The sequence below is a fragment of the Teleopsis dalmanni genome, chromosome 1 (genome assembly GCF_002237135.1).
Source record: "Teleopsis dalmanni isolate 2A chromosome 1, ASM223713v2, whole genome shotgun sequence".
Classification (NCBI taxonomy): domain Eukaryota; kingdom Metazoa; phylum Arthropoda; class Insecta; order Diptera; family Diopsidae; genus Teleopsis; species Teleopsis dalmanni.
Genome location: NC_051846.1, coordinates 136,626,870 through 136,653,171, shown reverse-complemented (window position 1 = coordinate 136,653,171; position 26,302 = coordinate 136,626,870). Strand labels below are relative to the sequence as shown.

The following is a 26,302-nucleotide window of genomic DNA, read 5'->3' as shown; positions in this document are numbered from 1 at the left end:
TGGAAAACTTAAATTTAACTTATATATTAATAATGGTTTTTAAATGTTTACAATCAAACTTTGTAGCTGTGTAAGAGATGTTCCGAAATGTGAGGTTTCAGGTAAATTGCGAATTTGCAGCAGCCAATGCTGACATTCAATGCACTTTCGCTGACGCTCTTCCCGAGAGACATCTACACCCAAATTATTTGCTGCCCATGGATCAATATTATCCTGTATTATTGGCAAGAAATTGGAAAGTATCACTCTTAAAGTATCACAAGCTCTAGTATAATGACTAAAAGAAAACAAAAACCATCAATATATTATTAAAATATAAAAGTATAGAATTTTAATTTTGATTATATTTAGTTTTTTAATATGAAAAAAAACCAAAAATTTATATAAAATATACAAAAACAAAGTTTTATGGATATAGTTAAGAGCAGAGTTCCTATTTGCGTACCCATGAGCAACTCTTTTCGGCTCATTTTTGAATGGAATAAAACAATTTGTTTACAATGCGAAAAACAATATATTATTGTTTCATTATTTTGTTTTAATATAAATAATAATAAGCCAAGTTATTTTCAAATTATATATTTTCACATAGCAAGTAATGTGTATAAAAATAAATAAATCAAATAAACTAATACATCGCGTTTTATTGAACAGTTGAGCTTGTGAGCTCTCGGCTCGTGAAACGTCATGAGCAGCAACTCAATATGAGCTAATTGAAGGCTCCCGATGGTGAACAGCTCATCAATATGACTCAATTTTTGGCTCACGCTCATACGCCAATTTTGGGCTCACGTAAAAATTGGCTCTTGCTCATGACCCTAAGCTGCTCATGAGTGAGCAAATACGAACCATGGTTAAGTGAGTTTGTTTTCGCTTCGAAATTTTGCAAGTAAGTCGACAAAAATACGATTGTATACGAAAAAACAAAAGCAATTTTGACGAAAAATCAAAATATTTTGATTTCCATCCAACTTTTTGTTAACACTTCAAATATTGCTATTATACATTAGATTGAGCATTTCAGCAGATAAATTGTACAACTAAATCTGATGTGTAATACGCGCTTTAGATGTTCGAAAAACTTTTTCTATTATAATTAATCGAATGTTAATGTTCTTATTTAGTAACTTACAATTTATGTTGACTTTTCAAAAGTTCAAAAATTTCTGGTAAAATTAATAAACATAAATCCAAATTCCATGATGACCTATGGTATTAAAAAATATTTATTATTATCAAATCATAATGGACATTAGGATCACAAACTTACGTTTTTTCAAGTATTGCTCCTAAAAGATCTACAAACACAGTCCGTCCATTCATTTGGATTGCTTGTCGAAGTGCCCCAATCACATCATGAGATCTGGTAGTAAAACAAATAAACAAATCAAAAATTAGAATATAATAATATATAATATTAGAATATATTATAATATAATAACAATATTTATAGATGTAAAGAATTTCATAATAAATTTTTATAATTAATTAAAAAAAAATACTACTACAGAACACACTGCTGAAAAAGTATAAACTTCGTAATTGTAGAAATATGTGGAGCTCTAATGACAAAAACATAAAAGAAATTACAATCACAAATACATGAGTTAGGACATAACTAGATGTGGCGAGAATACGCTAGAAAAATTATTTTTTTAAAGGGTGACTCTACTGAAACTAACATGAGTAAAAAAGTGGAATCTACACCTGTTGACAAACCTAATAATATTGTCTGTTGTCTCATTTCCGGTCTTCGCAGGACATGAACAGATAAGATAGGTCGACTTTTCACTCTATATCTATTTGTGTCTTTAAAATTTGGGAGTTACCAAGAGAATGTCCAGATAAGAAATCAGTGATTAATCTTTAAAATTTGATAGTTAACAAGAAAATGTTCAGTTAAGAAATCAGTAATTAATCTTAGGTTAGATCTATTTAGACGGAAAAAGTTATCTTCTTTTTTTTTATTTTAAAGGTTTAGAATAGATTATTTGTATTATAACTACAAAGGAATCTGAACGATTCATTTTTATTTCTAATCAGATCAGTCATTATCTGACCAGACCAGAACCACTATAGCCGTAATTTTTTCTTTCAGAGTAGCAAAAAAATATTCGCAACTTATGAAAGAAAACATGTGAAACAACACATATTTTCGCAAAAATGTTTATATCTATAGTTTTAGTGTAGCCAAATTCAAAAATCATTCTATTGTAAATGTTCACTGGAAATATGTTGCAAAATTCCAGTCATTCACTAATAAATTTAAATATATAAATAAATAAATTAATTTAAATGCATATGTTAAAAATGCTAACCATTTCTCTTCTATTATTCATTTTATTTTCTTTTATTTAAATTAATTCATTTTTAATATTTACAAATATTTATATTTTCGGTATTTCTTTATACGAATAAACACAAAAATATAGTTCCTCTTCTTCACAAGCGGCTTATACTGAATGACGAAATGACGAAAGCGAAGACCTCCAAGACACAAAACAAGGATAGATTAATTTACTCTGTCGAGTTTAATAAGACTATACTTATTTACATAATATAAGGTTCAACACACTACAAACATTTTAACATTTTAACAAATTAATATATTGTTATCGCTTTTTGAAAAGTATAAAAATATATTGTATGAAGTTAGTATAAATTATTTCATTATAATATGATTAGACTCACCTGGTCGAGTTTCTTATTAATTGTAAGGTCGCATGCCGATTACTTAATTCTTGATAAACCTGTTCATGTGAGGTTGATAACATATGTATTTCGGAGCTATCATCAATTCCATTACGATTATTTAAACTTTTCTGATTAACTCCAGACTGAGTTAAAAGCGAAGGATCTGGACGATAACTTACAGGAATCTGGAAAAAACATTATAAAATATTTTTTGACAAAATTTTTACATAGATAGACTGTGTCAAACAAAAAATATTCATTTCAACAACATTTAGAAACTATAATACAAACATTTGTTGTGTTGTTGGTATCCGATGTATAACTGGAAATTCTCTGAAAGCAAAGAATATTTTTTAACTTTTATATTCAATTGCTTGTTAGTCATTGTGTTAAAACTTTAAGCTTGAATTCGTAAATAATAGAGTGCGGAGAAAAATTCGATAAAACTGCGTGTTTCTAACTCTTAATTCGGAATTACTAATAGCAGTGCAAGCTTTCTAATTATAATTTGCTAAGTAAATAAACTAATTGAGGAATTAATGATATTTAACTTAAAAATGTATGCGTTGTGCTAATAATACATGTAAATTACTTCAACATGATATTACTGGAATGTCTTTTTATACATATAAATTCAAATATTGCAGTACATTAATTGATAGTTATGTTAATCAGATTAAAACTATTAAGCATTTAAGTTACGTTATTAAGGTTAATTTAAATACTTTTTCTACATGATGTAATGAAAACTATTTGAAGTATAACTATTTGAAGTATTAGATTTATATGTCTGAAAACATTTTCTATATAAAATGTAATATATTTCTGCAATATATTAAATAATCATTTCTTTCTTAACAAAAAAAAAAAGAAACTTTACTTATTTACGAATATTACTATTAACATAATTATTTAATTAAGGGCTTATTCCTAGAAAATTAGTTGCATTAATATCAATAATTATACTAATATATTTAATATATAATAATATATAATAATAATATATTTTTAAATATAATATAATTTTTTTTCAAATTTCATATACCCAAAAATAAAACGGAATATTATTATATACACCAATAATAACTATGAAAATATAAAATATAATATATATGTGGTATTTTGTTATTGTATAAAATAAATTCAGGATGTAGTTCCTTAATCTAAAATATTATAAAACTTATATTGAGAAAGGATTTATTTTCAATTTTTTTTCAATTTTTCGTATATAAATAGTTTCCAAGCAATTTACGTGTTTATTAGTATTCGATGGTCACCTTATTATTAACCAGCTTATTTTCTTAAACATATAAAAACGATTATAACGAAGACTTTACTTTAAGATTTATTTCTAAATACCACTAATGATAGGTATTTCTAAATAGATACTCTAAATGGCTTTAGGCATAGCCGTAGACAGATTTTTCTATTTTTCTATTCAAAATAAATTTCTTACTACAGAACATAAAAAATTAAATTAATATCAAAAAACTATATAATATATAAAAAATATAAATTATATAAAAAAAAATTAAGAGACACATGTATATAAAAATATAAAATAGTGTAACATATAATGTTGCCATTAAATAAAAATTAAAACCTTTAAGAAAATTTGTTAAATTTTCGTCACTTTTTGTATTTAAATAATAAAAGCTAAATATTAACAATTATATATTATGGGAAAAATGTGGAAAAATAACGAAATTAATAGTGGCAACAATTATTAAAACATATTTTAAATTCATCTAACGTACTTTTTTGTTAATGAAATATGAAATAAGGCTCTTTCGGTGACAAAAATCTAAGTTAAAAATTAAATACATATAAAAATAGTTTAACGCATTCAATACAAATATACGGGAAATTTATGTACGTGCACAATGTAAACATAAGGCCATGCTCCAGATATTTTGGAAGTGAACTTACATGTGATTGCTTGTGTGCCGCTGCAGATTCTGGTGAACGTAAATCGAAAGATGTTCGTGATCTAGTTGGTGGTTTTGTTAAAATTTGAACAGTTATATTTTTATTTCGTGCATTTTCTTTATTTATTTGCGATTGTGCATCAGTGTTGCGTCTGCCCTTGGCAACCATATGTGAGGATGCCGACTTTTTAATTAATAAATTGTCGTCCAATTTATGTAAATCTGTAGTACTTACTGAAGACACTTGAGAAAATTTATTCCGATTATGAAATGATGATGTAGCAGATTTTGATCCAGAAATGGCATTTTGTGTATTTCGTTTTTGTATATGTGAGATCTGTTTAGTTTTAGTAGTTTTTGATGTTTGTTGCGATGATACATTTGTTGAACTGACTACATTCTGCTGCTGATGCACGTTTTGATTAACGGGAAAATCTTCAGCCATTTCATTATGATCGTAATTAGAAATAATAGGTGTATTACTATCATTTAAATTATATTCTACACCATTCCCAAACGTTTCAAATATCCGATCAACTGGATACATTCCATGTTCTCCAGGCACTTTCAATGAGCTAGGACCATCGAAATGTAAGCTATTATAACCATTGCTTCCAATCATGTTATAATCAGTGCTGGATGGTATAGAAGGAAAATTGTATGGCATAGGAACACTTTTCGAAGGTGCAAAATTTGTAACTATATTATAAGCGTTATTTAAATTTGTTTTGACACTCAAAGTGCCATTGCCATTGCCATTGCCGTTGCCATAACCATTTAAGGGATGCGTTGAAGATGAAGGTATTGGAGGAGGCATTGTTATAACTAAATTTGTATCGTCAACCAACTCAAGACTTAAATTTGGGGACGATTGTTCATCAAGACTAGGACTTTTATTATCCTCATTTTCTTCCAATACTCGGGACGGTTTTGGACCACCTATCGATAAGCGTAGTTTCTGATTACCACGAGAAAAGCTTCTGCGCACACTGGAATTAGAGTTAAATGTACTCGGTATATTGGAGGGATTATAGAATGGAAATACTCTATCAATACTTAAAGCATTAATAGAAACTGTATCGCTTTCGTAGGTACCACATATCTGAAAGTAACATATTATATATTAATATTATCAAAATTTCGCAAATCAATTTAGCATGTTTTCAAAAACTTACCAATTTACGCTTAACTACTTTAATATCTCCAATCTCAGTCCAAGTAGATTTAATATAGTCAAATTCTCGATCAGGTTCCCAACCAATCACAGATATTCCGGCAGCTGTGCCAACAAAAAGACACTCGCCATTTTCACTTCACAAAATAAAACAATGTAATTATAATCGTATAAATTATTTAATCGTATGAAAAATATCTTACCTAAATGTAATACATTTTACTGGATTACCATAAAATTGACTTGAGGCGTTTGTACTTAATATGCGTTCGTTATTTTCTAAATCGTAAATGTTAACTGTACCATCAACACGACCCACTGCTAAAAGGAACTCTGATGGATGGAATTGTATACAAGTTATACCAGCAGCTGGTGGTTGCTCCGTAAAATCTTTGATTTGTTTACTTTTGCGAATATCCCATATAATAACAGATCCTTCCGTCCCAGCGGACGCTATCCACAACCCATCTGGAGAGAATTTTACTGAGTTAACATACGCAATATGGCCTCTATATATCTTAATGCATTTATTTTGATTTCTCACATCCCAAAGTCTGAAATTATATTGCAAAAAAATTCATTTTACTTTTATATCTTGTAAATTTCTAGAATCTTATGTGTTAGTTTTTAATTATAGTCAGTGAAATTCTTATATATATGTTATATATTTAAATATTTCTCTTTTGTGAAAGAAGTATCTCGTTATTTTCGAGTAATAATAAATACGATATGACTAATTTATTTCCTATTGTATTAACAACCTCAAAAAACTTGTAAGTAATATTTTTTAAATTGTAATACGAATATAAAATAATTCACATTATTCTCAATCCATTATTTTTTTATTTTTTTCAGAACTACGTTTCTAGATGATATTCTGTTTCCTTTCAAGTAGATCAGCGCTTTCCAGATCAGATAAGATAGCTGGCCAATTCAAATCACTGAATAGGTTAGTGGACCGCAGAAATATTAGTTGACACTACTTGACACAAATAAGCAAACCTTCGAACTACTTCAAATTACAGTACCATATGAAGCCACGTTAGAAATGATTTTATATATATTTTTTTCACCTCTGCGATGAACGAAGAAACTACAGCGGTAATTTATTAAAAAAAATTTCGAAAATGTGTTTAAAACATAGAAATTGAAATGTTTGTTATATAGAAATAGACATATATTTCTATGTTTTTGGTTTGCACTATGCAAACACTTTTGAATTGGTTTCTTGTTGTCTTTTGGACTGAGTGACTGCTAAACGGAATGGTAAAGCTATTAAGTCGAAAGCATTTCTATGTTTTCGGTTAAGTGCTCTAAAAATATATGTTACGAACAGAATTTGCAACTGTAGGTGTCGGTCCTGTTGTAGCTGCAGTTGAAAATAGTCAAATTTTCTACAAGTTTGACATTTCATATTTTACGTTAACGTCATACGAGCAACGCGTAAGAATAAATTTGAATGATATACACATTTTACCGAAATATATATTATATAAATAAATATATTTTATAAATAAATCAAAATAAAAATAAAAAGCATTGAATGTGGTAAAAAATATAAGCAAGTTTTTTAAAGAAACCATCTTTCTGTTTTATATACTATATTTCTATTTTCGTTTCTTACGCAAATATAAATTTATAAATAAAATTTAATTAAAAAAATCTAAATATTTAATAAATTCTATATTAATTATATCATTTTGAATTAACATATAATGTTTAATAGCCGTTTAATGTTTAATAGCCTAGCCCAGTAATTAATCTTTCTTCATACATTGGATGCACCCACTATTTCCCCCTTTGAATAGTTTTTATAACAAAGGGATAATACATTTGTCAACTTGGCTATTACTCAAGTGTTTATTATTTTTGCTTATATTATTATATTTATTTTAAAATTAATTTTTTCATTTTACCAAGGACCATAATAAATTTTGTAAACAAATAGCGCAATGATATTCACGGTCTCTTAGCCCTGCGTTATTATGTTCGTAATATTATCAGTAACTCAATCAGTAGCTGCAGTGCAATGAATTTTTTATCGCCAAAAACGAACTAGAATTTTTCCACAAAATCAAGAATTGTTTGCAAATAAATAATTGAGAATTTATGTAACTCTCACTGAACATATAGCCTCAAGGTTGCCTAAGGACTACACTAGTAACCGAATTTAAAATGATTCATTCGCTATTTTATAGTAATATTTAGGTTTTCTAAATGTATATGTAAAGCAATCATAGCAGAAATAATCTCATACGTCACGATTTTTGGAAAATCAAGATTTGATTTGGCGTAATCCGGTTATTTCAAAAATAGACAAATTATACGATGTGAAAATAAGCGAAAATAGTTCTAGCATTTAGCGAATATTTGCTACTAGTTAACACCTACTAGTTACCATAAAAAAAACTCAACAAAAGTAGTACACAGCTGCAAAAGAAAAATTCATTTAATAATTGCAATTGTTCAAGTTTTATATTAGGGGTATTCAGGCAACTGATTAGTTGCTTAGTAGTTGATTACAACAAAAATTTGCATACAAAAAAGAAACTAAGCAGAGAACTACTACTATTTCGGAGATTCTCAGATTAGTGAAAATTTGATTAATAGTGATGTCAGTACCAAGTGTTGGCGCTATGAGCATAGGGTGTCTGAAAAAGAAAATGCAAAAATAATAACATAAGTTAAAAAATAAAATTCAATAAAACTATAATTTGTAATTTATTCTACTTCTTGATATATGACACGTTTGCAATTTTAGTTATATGTTATGATAAATTCAAATGATATTAAAATTTACGAATATTTGAGTATTTCACTGTTAACATATGTTTTGCTGTTGCTGTTGATACGAGTGCTGCCAAGGCATTTGCACACAACAAACTAATCAGAGTACGCATTTTGGTCCGTTCAAGCAACTGATTAACATCGAAATGCTAAATTTTTTTTATATGAATTTTTTGAATCAAATAAGCAACTAATCAGTTGCCTGAATACTCCTATTAAGTTTTTTACGAACAAACACAAAATGTTACTAGTTTTTTCGATAATTTCACACCTATTTTAATTGAGCAACCCTGTTTTACATAAAGTATGAAATACACGAATTGGAGAAATGGAATAATAAAAATAGTAGCTGCTGTCAAACAGTGTCAGGAAAAAAAACGGCGAGCACAATAGCCATAAATAAAGAATTGACATTCGCTAGTCGGTTCGGAATATTTTCATTTTATAAAAACTAGTAAATAGTTAATATAAAAAAATTTAATAGTGTCATTAACTAGCTTTAACTCATTACAGGTAAATAAACAAAACGATAATCATTAATATATCAGGGCGTTGTTTTTTTTTAATGGAAAAATTCAATATTTTGTTTATGAGAAAAAAAAAATGCAAAACAACAAGCAAACGTTGAACGGAGCAAAGTTCATTTCAGTGAAAAGAGCAAAATTCCAATGTACTCTATTTTTTGCCAAAGAGATTAATAACTAATGCTATTTCATTACTGTAGTAACAACAGTAACTACAATGATGAATTCGTACAAATCTATATAAATAGAATGTAAAAAAATCAAATTTACATGCAATCAAAGAATATATAAATCATGAAGTTTTGATTGTTAAACACAAAACACACATTTGCATAGTTAAGTTGGGAACTCAGGTACCACATACGTACGTATGTTCCATTTTTATTATTTTACCTTTAACCCTTGGCATACCACTTCAAGCTATTCTGAGCGTAGATATCAGAAAGAATATTTAAAAATCATTCAATGCAATTCACACCAGAAACACATACACTAAACTCTCAACACACATACATAAATATATTTAGTAAGCTTTCTTTCTGATTAGATTAGCGTTTAAAATTATATCATTTTAAGTACTTTCAGTTTATTTCGTCGTCTAACTTGAGCTATAATTCAGTTTGCAAAAATCTGCTTTGACTATCGGTTGCTCTAGGCAAGTGTATATCAGGAATGGCCGAATCAAATTTACGTTACGATGGACGTGTCGCCGTAGTCACTGGTGCCGGTGCTGGTCTTGGTCGTGAATATGCTTTACTCTTTGGTTCACGAGGCGCCAAAGTTGTGGTAAACGATCTTGGAGGTACTTTTCATGGTGAAGGCGCTTCCCAACGCGCTGCTGACGTCGTTGTAAATGAGATTAAAGCACTTGGAGGTACTGCAGTAGCTGATTATAATTCGGTTGTTGATGGTGCAAAGGTCATTGAGACCGCAATAAAGAACTTTGGTCGCGTAGATATTTTAGTTAACAACGCTGGTATCTTACGCGATCGCAGCATTATAAAAACTTCAGACCAAGACTGGGATTTTGTGCACGATGTACACTTGAAAGGTAGTTTTAAATGCACTCAGGCGGCCTTTCCATATATGAAGAAACAGAATTATGGCAGAATTATTATGACCTCATCAAATTCTGGCATTTATGGCAATTTCGGTCAGGCAAATTATTCAGCCGCAAAAATGGGTTTAGTTGGTTTAGCCAATACAGTGGCCATAGAAGGTGCTAAGAATAACATTTTCTGCAATGTTATTATTCCAACAGCAGCAAGTCGTATGACTGAAGGCATTCTGCCGGACATATTGTTCAACGAATTAAAACCACAGTTGATTGCACCCGTCGTTGCATATTTGTGCCATGAAAATTGCGAAGAAAATGGTAAAGTATTAAAACATTCATGGAAAGCTAATTCTAAGTGTGTTTTTATTTCTTAGGTTCATATATTGAGAGCGCTGCTGGTTTTGCAACTAAAGTACAAACAGTACGTGGAAAAGGTGCTGTGCTTCGTACATCAATTGATCAAAAAGTGATTACTCCAGAATACGTACAAAGCAAATGGACAAAGGTCGTTGATATGTCCGAAGCACAACATCTGGAATCCATAGCAGCAGCATCCGGTACATTAGTTGAATTGTTAGAGAAACTGAAGGAAGGTAAAATTTCAGACGCTGAAGACACATTTAAATTCGGTGCTAAGGATTTGATACTTTATGCTTTGGGTATTGGCGCCACAGTGAAGGATAGCAACGACTTAAAATTCCTATATGAAAATGATACTGACTTCTCAGCCATTCCCTCATTTTTTGTTTTGCCCGGTTTAATGTTGAGCATGACATCAAATTTGATCTCTACTGCATTGCCATCAGGAAGTGCTGATCTTACCAATATTTTACATGGAGAACAATATTTAGAAATCTGTGATGATATACCTACCAATGGTACACTAACAACCACGGGCAAAGTATTTGATGTTATGGATAAGGGTTCTGGTGCAGTTGTAGTAACAAATGCTGAATCTTATGACGAAAGTGGTCGTTTGATAGTGAAGAATCAAAGTTCAATTTTTGTTGTTGGTGCTGGCAAATTTGGTGGTAAAAAAAATCCAATTAATGGTGTGGTACCAATTGCCAACACTCCAAGTCGTGCACCAGATGCCTCAATTCAATACAAAACAACTGAAGACCAAGCTGCTTTATATCGTCTGTCAGGAGATTTAAACCCGTTACACATTGATCCAAGTTTTGCCGCAATTGCTGGTTTTAAGACACCCATTTTACATGGACTGTGCTCACTGGGCTTTTCCGTACGCGCTGTTTTAGCGAAATTCACTGATAATAACTCAGCGCTCTTTAAAGCTGTTAAAGTACGTTTTGCTGCACCCGTTCTACCTGGTCAAACATTAAAGGTTGATATGTGGAAAGAAGGCAAAAGAGTACATTTCCGCACTTCAATAGTTGAAACAGGAAAGGAAGTCATAACCGGAGCTTACGTTGACTTAAAGGATACCAGTGCAAAATTATAAATAAAACTTTAAAAATTGCTTTTTAAAGTATATAACATGATATATTGTTAAATAATATTGGGGTAATATGGGTGATATCTTAAAGAAAACTTTTGTATGTTTCAATAATTATTATTGATTATGATTTTTAAAGTATTCAGAATAAAATAATAAACCAAATTGTCTTTCTTTGATTTATAAAAATGTACGAAAAAAAAAGAATTTAATCAATTAGAATTTTATATTTAATTTATTGTTATTCTTACGATATACATATAAAAAATGTATGCCAAACTTTTAACTACAATTGAAGTAGTTTAAAATCTACATAAATTAAGAAACGCCCAACTAAATTGAGTTCATATCAATAAGGAATTAAGCTTATTCGCTTCGTTTCTCTTCGCATAGTATCAGTTCTCAACTCAACTCAAATTAAATTAAATTTAAAATGCCAACTAACAGCATCAAAAAAGAGAACAAAATAATAAGAGAAACCAGACCTGTGAACCACATAAATTTCGATTCTTTGAACTGCTTAAAAACCTGTTTATCTAGCTTCCTAGTAGCACCCCAGGGTAAAATTTGTAAAGCCACAATCGTTTAATGCGTAACTCTGTTTAAGTGCACTAAAAACTAGCAGGTTTCGATTAATAACGGGCTTAGTTCAGAACAGGTTTAAAACCCAGGTGTAAACATGTCCATAGTCACTTATTTTAATTGCAAACAGAATTTCAATTGACTATTTTAAACTATTTTCTGACACGCCACTGCTGGAATTAAATACTTTTAATTATACTAACAAGCTAAGATAAGCTTTTATCAACAAGTACATTTGTTTTTGTTAAAACGAATACTAATGATAGCATCGCAAAAAACTATGGACTTTGCAAACACACAGTATCTTTAAAAATTTTTATATTTATTCTAGATTGCACTTTTAAGAGAACGAGTACACACGTTAGTAGTTTTAAAATGTCAGGCGGTGAATTGCGTTTTGACGGTCGTGTCGCAGTTATTACCGGTGCAGGAGCAGGACTGGGTCGGGAATATGCTTTATTACTTGCATCGCGCGGTGCTAAAGTTGTCGTCAATGACTTAGGTGGGGGTGTAAAAGGAGAAGGCTCTTCACAGCGATCAGCAGACATCGTAGTCGCTGAAATTAAAGCATTAGGTGGCGTGAGCGTACCAGATTACAACTCTGTAATTGACGGCTCAAAAATCATTGAGACTGCAATTAATAATTTTGGTCGTGTGGACATTTTAATAAATAATGCAGGTATATTACGCGATCGCAGCATTGTCAAAATGACTGAAGAAGATTGGAAACTAGTACAAGATGTTCACTTAAAAGGAAGTTTTAAATGTACTCAAGCTGCTTTTCCATATATGAGGAAACAGAACTACGGACGCATAATTATGACATCCTCAACGTCTGGTATTTTTGGTAATTTTGGCCAAACAAATTACGCAGCTGCCAAAATGGGCCTTGTAGGCTTAGCCAACACAGTAGCTATAGAGGGACAAAAATATAATATTTTATGCAACGTTATAATACCAACAGCAGCGAGCCGGATGACTGAAGGTATTTTGCCTGATTTACTTTTTAAGGAATTAAAACCACAATTGATTGCACCGGTAGTCGTTTTTATGTGTCACGAAACTTATACTGAAAATGGTAAGTCAAACAAAATAATTATTCCACGCATTATAACAAGAAAAAATTTTAGGATCCTACATACAAAGTGCAGCCGGTTGGGCTACTAAATGGCATATGGTGACTGGAAAAGGTACAATTTTACGATCTTCAATAGAACAACAAAATATAACTCCAGAACATGTAAAAATGGAATGGGCTAAAGTCGTTGATATGTCTGAAGCAAAACATTTAAATCATACGCAATCTACTGGTAAATTGGTTAATGTCTTGGAAAAATTACAAAATAATAATATTGATGTTCAGGAGGATACTTTCAAGTTTGGTGCTAAGGATTTAATATTATATGCTTTGGGCATAGGCGCTAGTGTGAAGAACAGCAACGATTTAAAGTTTCTGTATGAAAATCATTACGAATTTGCACCTATTCCAACATTTTTTATTTCGCCATGTCTTATTGCTGTTACGAAATTAAATATAGCGGAAAAATTATCGATGATAAGTAAAACTCACTATAAAATGCGTTTACACGGTGAGCAATATTTAGAAATTTGTGACAATTTACCCACATCTGGAACTTTAACCACTACATGTAAAATAATCGATGTCATGGATAAGTCTTCTGGCGCTGTTGTAGTACTTGATTTCGAGACGTTTGATGAAAATTCGCGTTTATTGGTTAAAAACCAAATGTCATCGTTTATTCTTGGTGCTGGCAATTTTGGTGGTAAAAGACATGCAGGGACAGGTGTAACTATGACTGCTAATCCACCTAATCGGTTACCTGATTCTTCAATGCAATATAAAATTTCAGATGATCAAGCTGCTGTTTATCGTCTTTCAGGAGATCTAAACCCATTGCATATAGATCCAAAATTTGCTGCAGATAACGGATTCAAACAGCCTATCTTGCATGGGTTGAGCACTTTAGGTTTTTCTGTACGTGCAGTTTTAGCGAAATATGCTAACAACAATCCAACTTTCTTTAAAGCTGTAAAGGTTAGATTTTCTGCACCAGTCATTCCCGGTCAAACACTTAAAGTTGATATGTGGAAGGAAGGAAGAAGAATTCATTTCCATACTTCTGTTCTTGAAACTGGAGCCAACGTTATTACCGGTGCATACGTCGATTTAAAGAATATTGAAGCGAAAATGTAAATGAAGATACAGTTTTATATAGACATTATTCTTGTTAGAAACTATTGAGAGAAAGTGGTAAATCGCGAACATAATGACTCTATCATTTATATATATAATATAATATATAATATTTTTTATATTAGCATATAAAATTCATGTCACTCTAATATATGTTTCAAAGAATAAATTAATACTTTTTAGTAATTCGATTATTTTAATATATTGAACCTGCTTTTATTAAGATGTCCTGATCACCATAAAATAGAACTAAAACTTTCAATTAAAACAATATATTCTGAAGACCCAATTATTATACATTAAATATATATTAAAGCGGTTTTAATTTTGGTATGGTACATATCAATAGTGCTGAGGTACCATATCCTGAAATAACAATGCTGATCGAGCAAAACTAAAGATAATTACTCAATTTAAATAAATACAACATGAAGAGCATATAAGATCCAACTAAATTATTTAGTTTTCAAAAAACTTATAATTAATTAAAATTTAACCCAATGTTAAAATATCAAGGACTAGACAATATTGAATTAATAACATCTGATGCGCGTCTTGTAGTTATTGTGAACCATAATTTGTGTAATGAATATAAAAATTTCATATACTGATTGCCGATAGAAACATGCAACTTTAAAACCCGTCATCAGGATAACAAAGAAATATTGACATACAGCGTTATATCGCGAGACGTATTAAACTATAAACATGACGTTTATTGGACTGAGTATTGCTATTGCTTAAAATTCTATACGTAATTATGCTTTATAATTCATCTTATCAAATCTATAATATAACATGTTTTAATAGTTCGTTATATTAAAGAAAAAAAATCTTAGAGCTACTTTTAATTATATTGTATTTCAATTTTCCGATATTTGTTAAAATTTCATTTGGATTCTTTCCGGAGCCTATCATTAGCAGAAGTCGATTTTTAGGACTACAATACTAAAACTGGTTTTATAAACAAAAAAAAATCATACAATTGTCTAAGTTATAGCGACAAGACAAAGGCTTATTATTTTTTGGCTTTATCTTCTTCTAAAATGTGATAATTTTATCGTTCAAATAAGAAATGTTACTAAAAAGAATACAGAAGTTCAACAAATTTAACTTAGAATAGCACTTTTGCTGCTCTTCTAGGTTTACTGACACTGGCCACAACTCATTGCTAACAAGTTTTTGTTGACCTGATAATGAAGCCTAAACAGCAATAAAAAACAAACTAACAATGAACGCAATAATGACATGAGTAACGGAAACTAATTGTGGTATGATCATGTCAGAGAGTTTGAACTCAAAAAAAATATTAGCTGAATTAATGTCAGCAAAACCGACTTTGAGATACTATTTTATGTACGATTTTGTATGAACAAAGTCCACTACGAATACTACGTTTCAAGCCTTTCAACATTTAACATTTTTGACTTTAGTGACATTGTTTCAAAGGAAGGTCAGTACATTTAGGATTATATTTTTAGAATTAAATACAAATATTTATTAAAATTTTACGAACTTTTTTTTCTAAGATAAAGAAATATTTATTATAAACAAATTTTTTTAATTAAATCAAAATTATATATGTTATAACGAAGATACCTAAGCCGACGAAGTTCAACTGTACTTCTCATGTCGTTATCTGTATCTGTAATCAAAGATTGGGTGGCAAGATTCCTTCTTCTGGTTAGTTTAAACATTCCCGCCTATCATTTTCCTCACTATTATCTTAAATTCCTTCCCTTTCCCAATACCGTATTATTGTGCAAGTTCAATCAATTTTTTATAAATTTTTTATTCACATCAACGTAAGCTACAAAATTTCTTTCATTTCATTTCTTCACTTTTTTAAGACGTATTTCTTAAAAAAGACAAAATTTGCACAGGGTCAAATTCGACGTGCAGTTGAGATTACCGATTGATGTGATTGCTAACAGATGACCTGAATATAAATACCTCAGAGTTTATTTCTAACTTCCTATACGAGCTGTATTGCTCGTGTAATATACGAGCCATGACAGTGTAAATAACTGTCAAAACAGATATAAAAAATAGGACGATTGGACAATTTGATTCGATTAAAAGTTTAAATCAAGAATCATGCCACCAAAAACTAGCGAAACACCATAGATAACGAAATTACCATAATCTTGCTCACAAAAGGTAGTATTGGTTTTTCCATAGCCAACTCCAGAATAAAGCAAAATGAAAGGAAAGCAAACAGATATATTCTATTTCATCAAGAAAAGCCACTGAACAACAGCAATTGTATACTAAACAATAGCTGAAGCTGCTGAAATCCGCTTTCTCTCTTTAGAACTTTAACTCAAAAAATACATTATCAGAAAAAGACAGAATATAATAATTTTGTTCTATTTTTTTGAAATTTTTTCAAATAAATTGAATGCTAAAATGAAGTTACGCAATGGTAAAATAATATGTCATTATATATAAAATTTCTCGACTTAAATATATTTTAATTGCAATTTTCTTTAAAAATATTTACATATACATATGTTCTTCATATAAAAGGAATATTTCTGAAGAAAAATGGTTGTCCAATAACTGTTATAGTTAGCAATCAGCGGGAACGCAATTAAATTACTTACATGGACTAGTTTAAAGTAATCCAAAATTCATTTTTAAATTTATGCTAGCCTTGGATTAGTCCACATCCTACAGGATTATAACTCAACAAAGACGCAAATACAGAAAAAAGAACAAATTCTATTAGAACCCGTATGATACCCAACAACATCGGTACAAACAGTTAAGATGAATACAAAAAAATAATCTTAAATCTTCTGTAGAATATTTATAATATTCTCCAACAATCAATATACATATATTCGATCAGGTTATATTATGTGAACCTAGCTGGCCATAAGTCAGATATATTAATATCAAATTGATACATTCTATTAAAAATGAGCAATTAATATTATAAATTACTTTTTTTAGTTTTTTAATTAAAATTTTCTGCTTTTAATTATTTACTTTGTAATTATGGCTTAGAGGCTAACACAACAGATACACGAATATATCTGTTACGCATTTAAAAAAAAACTCTATATGAAGTTAAAACAATTATTTATATAGATAAGTTCTTATCAAATTAAACTTTTTTCGCTTAGATAAAGAGAATGGAATTACTAAGTAATTAACTTTAATTAAAGATATTAATCACATTATTAAATACAATATTACTGTTTCTTGTTTTTATATATTATATTTTTATATTGCATATATTACACATATATATATATATATTATTAAACTCAACATATTTCATAAACTAATAAGACGTACTCGTATTATAAGGTATGAAAAGTAAAAGCTAAATTTAACAATTGTTAATTTTTCGGCAATTTGTTGTTGTAAAGCGACGTCTTAAAGAAAACAAAAATAGTTAAACAAAAATAATAAAATTTAAAATAAAATTATCAAAGCCTTAAAGAAACAATAATGAGAAATTGAAATTTTTGGATAGCAGAGAAATTAAAAATTTTAACGCATTTAGAAAATTCAAAACAGCATAAAATATAAAATATCAGCACAACCTTGCCGAGTGGAACGACTTTTATGCAAAGTTCGCAGTTTATGGCATGTGGCTTGGTGGTGTATAGATAAGCAGGCAGGCAGGCAGGCAGGCTGGCAGAGGTAGATTTTGTATTTGAAACCAAGTGAACAACAAGAAATCTGTGAACAAGACACCAGTCAGTCAGCTGCAAACAGATGTACAAGTTCTCCATTTCAGACTGGTTTAGCGAATATCTACGAGAACGACTGAGAATGCGTGGGTTCCAAAGCACCATTCAAGACTCCAAAAAAAACAGAAACAAAAAACAAGATAAACAATCTGAAAATTGAAATTCATTCATATAAAATGAATTTTGATAATCGCTAAAAATTATTGGAATTTGCTTTATTTAAGCTTGGCTTACTCATTAGCCGAGAGATAAAGGTCGTTTGGAAAATTATTACTGCATTTTTATGTTTGACTTTTTTCGCTTGTAACTTTGCTACCAAATAAGCTCAGACAAGTTAATTCACCCTCCTCTCATTTGTGTAATTAAGAAAACAAATTTTAGATATTCGTTAAATGCGAATTTTCAATATATCAATATTTCTAACTAATAATTGAAGGTTAACTAAACGCGGAATCATAAAGATCTATAAAAAGTTGCTCTCAAGTAATTGATTTCACAATAATTTATTATATATACAGTGACGTACATAATTATTAGCGATTTTTAATTAACAAATAATTTAATCATATTGATAGAATGCTTGTATTTAATTATATTATCTATTATATTAAATTTCTTAAAATTAAAAAACCAAAAATAGTTGTAAATTTTGCAGAACAAAATTATTGACACACTTATGGTAGGGGTTCTAATGAAAATCATTTAATATCATTATTATTTTCCAGGCAACTTTTTCTTAGAAAAGAGTTGTTATCTCTACATTATAAATGGAGAGGTGGTCCAGTTTGTAAAAACGTCATCGTGCATTTAATATTATAAACTTAAACTATTTGGAACAAAATAAACAATAAACAAAAATACACGACTTAATCTCAGCGGAAAATAATTCTCTATATATATTTATACCAATGTTAATTTTATTCCGAAATTAGGGAAATTAGGGTTAGAAACCGCTATACCAATCCGAGCATTGTGCAGCGTTTCAAAGGGGTCACATCATTACAAATTGCAATGCTCATAGTGCCGCCTACAGCTTAAAGTGACAGTGAATGCAGCAAAATAATAAAAAATTTGAAGATCAACCCAAAAATATCCTCAACCCAGATCACAGCTCAGGTAAAGCAAAAATTTGGCAATGGTATTCATCCCATAATAGTCAGAAAATCCTTGCATGAAGCTAATTGGGCTGTCATGTTGATAGGTGATCACCGTTAACTTATAAGGTCAACCAACAGAAGCATTGAACCTATGCAAAAGATCTGTTAAGCAAACCAATCAACTTTTGCAACAATGTAATATTTTCAAAATAATTAGTATTTGAATATCTTTCGATCTGATGTTAGCCGAACAATTAAAAAAGATCAAACACCGAATGGATAAAAAAAATCCTTGATATATGTGTGATATATGGTGGTGCAGGATTGCGTGTATGGACCTGCATGTCCGCTGCAGGTTGCGACAAATTTTTATTATACTCCTTAACAGCATTATGGACAAAAAATATTATCAAGACACTCTTAGGAAAGTGCCGAAAACTTGAGTTTACCAGTCACATTCAGCTTCCTACATGACAATGACCCGAAGGATAGGGCTTGTAATATGCGCATATCACACATCGTACATCATGTAAATCACACATTGCCGCATCCGCCCCAATCAGCAGATCTCAATCACCATTGAATATTTGTGAGAAGAATTAGAAGACATTAAAAGAAGCGCGCTATTACAACAAAGGTAGAGCTATAGTAACGGTGGTACTGCTAGAAAAGTGGCAAAATATTGGGCAAGAAATCACACAAAAATTGATTTATTTGACGCTAAGGCGACTGCTATTAGAAGTTGTTAATTAATTTAATTAGAAATTATACATTCTATCTATAATTTAAAATTTTTGTTAATTAAAAGTCACTGTATTAACGGAGTAAATATTGTTAAAGTACAACATTGCTGTGCCAGTAATTAAGTTAGACACTGTATGTATCTATTGCGTTATAAACATTTAAAATATTATAAAATACCAAAACGCATTTAAAAACATCTAATTTATAAATGAATTCATGTGTTAACAAAGTAAAAGGTAATACTTATCCATCAATAAATAAAGTAAACAATAATAACTTATAATATTACAAGACTACAAAATTCGATGGTCACTATTTCATAGTATCCTATTCATTCAGGATTGCTGTATGAATCATTAAAATAAAAGTAATATTTATGCACTAAGAAAACTTGATTGAATGTAACTCAGAATCAACTTCGCTTGATAGTAAATATGAAGCCCTTAATAGATTCTATTTCCTCTTCATCTTCGCAATTCCTGCATAGTCCACTTGTTGGAATTTGCCACCATTGGAGCATAGGCACAATGGCATATGGAGTATTAACGGGACATAAATACTCCAGTAAGTACACGAACTGCAGATTTGCTGAAGTCGAAAAGGCTTAGCGACCCCACAGTATTTGCGGTTAGCCTATAAATTGTTGGTCACCATATTGATAATTTCCTCTATTATCCGAAACAGTTCACATATCGGTGTTTGTATTGAAAGATCGGTCTCTCTTGTATGCAGTTCAGAACCTCTTCTGGCCATCTCATCTGCTAGTTCATTTCCTTCAATATTGTTATGTTCAGAAACCCAGCAAAAAGAGCGACCTTGTGAGAGACAACAATAACTTCTAAAAGTCTAGAAAATCAGATACGGTTCATTTTAACCGCTCTAACTATATTGAAGTACACACAACAAGGCAGTAATTGTTAATAAGTAAAAGACAATATAAAAAAAGTGAAGTCAGAAGTAAATGATATATATTTAATTGAAAACCTTATGTTACAGTGCACATGTGACATTACATTAACGCTTGCTGCACACATGACCTTACATTAACCCCTGACATGGTAGTTTCCATAACATGTTTTTACGTTAACTGTCTTAATGATATTTAATTTAGCAGATATAATAAAAAAGAATCACAATCACGTTACTTCGAGCTTGATAAACAATTGAGAAATAAAGCCCACGTCAAAAAAAAATCGCAATTTACAAATCTTTTATCATTCCTATCTTGCTGCATAATGAAGAAGTGTAAACAATATCTAACAGTGATGAGAGGAATGCTCATGCTTTCTCATCACTATAAGCATATCATCACTATATAAGCTATACCACGCATCAACATGATTAAATGCAAACATAGTTTCGTCATATTGTACGAATGGTTACTATAGAAAATTGTTTGGTGTGGTACCCGTTGGTGAAAAATGCAGTAGGAAGCGTTACCATCATTGGTGGGAGAATCCAGTGACCGACGATATGAAAAGAATCGTTACTGACCAACTGACAATAGCAAGCCATTGATCTACTTGAGTAAACCCAGTCAACAATAATACAAATCAGTAATATTCAACTAAATAAATAGGTTAATCCAAGTCCAACTTCTCTTGCCACCAATGGATTACAATATATTAATACACCATGTTTATATTAACGATATAACGATTAATGAATTGGTACAGAGGAGAAGGCACATTGGAAGCACGACTTTATTCTATAATTTTATGTAAATTTAATTGGTAATATACATTGTTAAAGAACTAACAATAATAATAATAATAATAATAATGATAGGTATTTATGATTCTTGACACATTTTCAGCGCGTTTGTTGTGCATCCACACGGATAGTTTATTTAACTATCTACTCCAAAACTGCAACAACTGTTAAAAATAATCCAGTAGAATGAAACTGGTATTGTTTATTAAAACAATAAACAATCTAAATGATTCTCAGATTTTAATGTTAAGGTAAATGTTACTTTCATACATTCAAATATATGAAATAAATATATTTTAGTTAAAGAATTTCAAGCATTTTTAATAAACGTAAACATTGTTTTCTAGTGTATAAAATTGACTAATCTAAAAATCTTGGCGTTAAGTGCGAAAACCAATCTCTGTAATTTTGCTTTGAATATCAATGGAAGTGCTTTCGATAAATCCAATCAACACCCACTACAGATGAAACAAAAGCTGAAACGTAGCTACAAAGCCAAATAAAGCAGAATTAATAAATGCAGCCCAACGGCACGAAACTATGTAATTGACAATGAGGCGGTTTGCATACGTCAGAAATCACTTGAGCGTTACGTTGAACAGCAGAATCTTTACTTTTTCTCGAATAGTTGAATACCTCGAATCTCGAATCTCGAATATGTGTATTCTTCACTTCACTTCATGGAGCGTTTGCCATAAACGATTTTCAAATAAAAAACACAAGTCAAAATATTTGAGTCTTTGTTACTCAAATTAAATGTTGACAAATTTTCTTTTATGTATTTTTTGTATTTTTTGTATTTATCATGAAAAGAAAAAGCAACGAAAAGAAAAAGAATTTTGAACTGAGGCAGCTAAATCTAAATATTTGATGTATCTTATTTTGACCTTTTAGCTGATACATTTTGCAAATCTGATGTTGAAGATTCGTACATTTTCGCTGTAGCAAAATGCTGCTTTAATTGTGCCACAATAAAGTCAAGAATATCTTTTCAAAATTATAAATGTCGCAACAGATGGTTATGCTATGTTTTCCACAAGCGAATTACACGTTGTTGCAATCAACCTACTTTGTAGATTTCACATACATTTAATTATTTGACTAACGACAGTACGAAAGACGACTGATATGAGTTCATTAACCGATTTTGTGTTTGTAGAGGTCTTAGAAGAGATTAACAAATAAAAGTGGATTTCGAATACAGCAAAGTTTTAAAAAACTCGCTCCATGGAATAAAATTGACATTCTTATGTGGGAGTTCTGAGACTTGCTATTTGCAAGGACTTTCATTGCAGATAAAGTGTGAGTACAGAATTTAGAAAGAATTGATATCTTCAAATTTTTCTATCTAATGTAAATCAGTTATTAATCAGATTTTAATGAATAAATGAGCACGCCTGTATATTGTTTGCATGACCTAATTATTACATTTGTCATGAAAACGTTGAACATTAAAATATACCCCTACATAACGATATACACACCGTGAATTTATGTTACTAATGTTTATACACATGCTAATAAACTGCGCAATTTTTGGTAGTTATATATAAAATAAATTGCAACACTTTACAAACACGAAATATAAAAACAAATACAGGCATATTATTAAAAGATTCCAATTTTTCAAAAAGATATTCTTCTACATTCTAAATTTTCATGTATAAATGTACAAACGCAGGTGTGATTAAGAATATATACACCATAAGAAGAATCCGATGTTTGCTTTATCGCAATATGAAGGAAAACACTACTAAATTATATTTTATTCCATTACATATCCTCCGTTTGGATATGGATATGGAGTGTGAAAAGCGATTTTCTGTTATTCTAGTTAAATTAAAAGTATAAGAAGAAATTCATGAAAGTATAAGAAGAAATAGCATACTCTGATTATGTTTTTTCTTTTATGAAACTAAAAACAAATCCGTAAATATTTCACGAGTGTAGAACGAGTGTAGAAATTCATTTGTTATTTCAATAAGAAATAAATTCAATAAATTTACTTAAAATAGATTTAATTTTGTGAGATTATTTAAAACAAGACAATTTAGACAATATGAAAGACAATATAGTGTTATGATTACTAGATATACGTCTACCGATTGTCCTTCATATAGAAAATTTTTCAAACTTTTACCATTTTATCTGATACAAAAACTAAAGTACTAATACATATTCTGAGTATTAGAACTTCCATATGCAATTATAAAATTCAATCTAAATAAAAAATAAATAATTGGCAATACTACGTTAGATGCGCCAAATATTTTAACAAATCATTGGTGCAAGAAATGAAAAATATTCGTATAAGAAGATGGGTCCATTCTCAATATAACTCTGAATATAAATTATTGTATTTATTGTATTTATTCTTAATAACTTCCTAGTTAATATGGCCCACCTATAATAAAATTAGATACTCAGAACTCATCAAAAGATACCATGTGAACACTGCAAGGCTTACTCCAGCTCTTTCTGGTCATTGGTGTATAGGAACTCACTCAGAGAAACTGCGCATTCCTCACAATCCTCACTACTCACTACAGAAGTTGTGGAAACTCGAATCCATAGCACATTTTCTCTGTGAATGCCCGGCTTTGGCGTCCAAAAGAAAAAGGTTTTTAGGAAGATACTACTATTTCATCTGTGAAGACGAAAGTAAAAAGTCACTAACGTGGAATTTAACTAAGAAAAGTCTGTCACTGCAATCAACCAACCAAGCCTAAACAATTCATATATTGATATACGAAAAAGAGTCATAAAAATATGTAAAGAAATTTTGACAATACGATTTTCCACAGAAATTATTTAAGATTTTTCAAAATAAATTAATTGAAACTACCATATTTTTCAATCCCATTAAAATGCAGAGAGGTATTAGACATCAATTTAAGATTATTTGAAGCACCGTTATCGAGACATTAAGCATTTTTGATACAGAAGGTTCTTTTGTGAATAGATCTTTGATTGACTAGTCGCACCCACATTTTTTCCACTTACTATAGTTGTAATAAACATCCTGTATATATCCAAAATACAGTATCTACAATATGCATAATTACCTGACAGTAGTGTCATTACTCCCGGAGACTACATATTCTCCTGATGGATTGAAGTCCAATGTGCGTACACTTTTCATGTGCCCATTAAGCGTAGAGCATATGGTCTGTGCGTTCAGGTCCCATCGACGAATGATACCAATATCATCGGCTGAATAAACGAAATCATCATTATAAGCAAACCGCACGCAATCTATAGGACGGTTGTGACTAGTGAGAGACTGAAATATACGAAATTTTAATATACAAAATTTGTCTTCACAATAAAACAAATTAAAAAATACATTATTGTTATTTACTTTATAAATAATGAATGATAAGCTTACCATAAAACATTCATCCTGTCCTATGGCCCATAAATTAATAGTGCGATCCTGGCCACCAGTAACCAAGACGCGTCCGGTTTCACCAAGACCGAGACATGTCACATTCGCATTATGGGCTTTTATCTCATCTACAGTGTTTTCACGTTTCACGTTTTTATGTTTTGTTTTGTGTTTTGTAGCGTTGTTGGTTTTAGGGCATTCATATAGAATTAATGATAAGTAAAGTAATATAATAACAGATATTAGTAATGATTCATACTAAAAACAATAAGAAACGCTTTAAGTAAGACAAATATGTGATATCCGTAAAAATATTTTCAATTCGAAATACGACACTAGAAAAATGAAAAAAAAGAAATATTTTCGTGCAACACCAACGCCTTCGAGTTTTGTAAGCTTTTGTGTGCAGAGGAATTTCATTAATTAAAATAAATTCTAATTAGGCTACGCAAAAACTTCAAAATTTTCTTATTCAAACGTAGCTGCGGCATAGGGGAAGTGGCCACATTTAGTCACATTTAGCTACATTTAGTTTTCAGTAGCAGACGTGCTAAAGTATTATTTTGTACGACTAAAAGAAGGGGAAGTGAAAAGTTAACTCGAGCAACAACAAAACAAATGAATTTGCATAACCTTGTGCATAATTTGCTTAACTTTTAACACTTAAATTTGTTTAATTTTATTAAATATTATTTGTATATGTATTTCATGGCAGCATTTTTCCGTGCTTTCGTAATTTTTGCGTAAGCGGCTTTTCACAATTTCCTTTTTAAATATTTAACGCCGACAATACTCACATATTTTGGCCGCTAAGTTCCGCGCTAATGCCATCACTTGCCACTTTAAACGGTTTTTATTTTATTTATTCTATTCAACGACTCGACCGTATTGCCCACAAATGAAACCAAGAACTTTATTATTAAATCCACTGCTTTGATTTATTTAACTGAATTTCGATCACCGACGTCGTCGCTCCACCGTCACTTTTTCTTCACCTTGCCTTTCAGCTAAGAACTTAATTTTTAGTTGCATTCGACCGTTTTTCACTTTTCCGTAGGCAATTCTTCTTCTATTCTCGTTGCGTTTAAATTAGGCGTTTTACATATAAATAACGTGCACAAATATTTAGCTAACATAAAAATAAAACAGAATCACTTTTTTGTTTTGCACAAAATAAAACAACAAAAAACAAAAATCCTTTCTTTTCCGTGGACAGCTTTTTCTGAAATGACAATA

General features: G+C 30.2%; 3 protein-coding genes across 5 annotated transcripts; 2 read left to right on the top strand and 1 right to left on the bottom strand.

Annotated features, from left to right (window-relative positions):
* On the bottom strand, positions 1-26,302 carry LOC119668938 (katanin p80 WD40 repeat-containing subunit B1). 2 transcript variants are annotated; one of them, XM_038078625.1, is made up of 11 exons: positions 25,864-26,302; positions 25,067-25,194; positions 24,744-24,961; positions 6,000-6,350; positions 5,798-5,933; positions 4,624-5,724; positions 2,986-3,027; positions 2,692-2,879; positions 1,271-1,363; positions 1,133-1,207; positions 1-277 (listed from the first exon to the last, which is right to left on the bottom strand). In XM_038078625.1, the coding sequence occupies exons 1-11, from the start codon at positions 25,895-25,897 to the stop codon at positions 40-42; spliced, it is 2,604 nt and encodes an 867-aa protein (XP_037934553.1). In that variant the 5' UTR covers positions 25,898-26,302; the 3' UTR covers positions 1-39. The 2 variants fall into 2 exon arrangements, with proteins under 2 accessions (XP_037934553.1, XP_037934554.1); XM_038078626.1 differs by lacking the exon at positions 2,986-3,027.
* LOC119668939 (peroxisomal multifunctional enzyme type 2-like) lies at positions 9,008-11,777 on the top strand. 2 transcript variants are annotated; one of them, XM_038078628.1, is made up of 3 exons: positions 9,008-9,096; positions 9,693-10,482; positions 10,539-11,777. In XM_038078628.1, exons 2-3 carry the CDS (start codon positions 9,780-9,782, stop codon positions 11,624-11,626), a joined length of 1,791 nt encoding a protein of 596 aa, XP_037934556.1. In that variant the 5' UTR covers positions 9,008-9,096; positions 9,693-9,779; the 3' UTR covers positions 11,627-11,777. The 2 variants fall into 2 exon arrangements, with proteins under 2 accessions (XP_037934556.1, XP_037934555.1); XM_038078627.1 differs by having other exon boundaries at positions 9,684-10,482.
* On the top strand, positions 12,534-14,549 carry LOC119668940 (peroxisomal multifunctional enzyme type 2-like). The gene is made up of 2 exons (XM_038078629.1): positions 12,534-13,280; positions 13,333-14,549. The coding sequence occupies exons 1-2, from the start codon at positions 12,578-12,580 to the stop codon at positions 14,415-14,417; spliced, it is 1,788 nt and encodes a 595-aa protein (XP_037934557.1). The 5' UTR covers positions 12,534-12,577; the 3' UTR covers positions 14,418-14,549.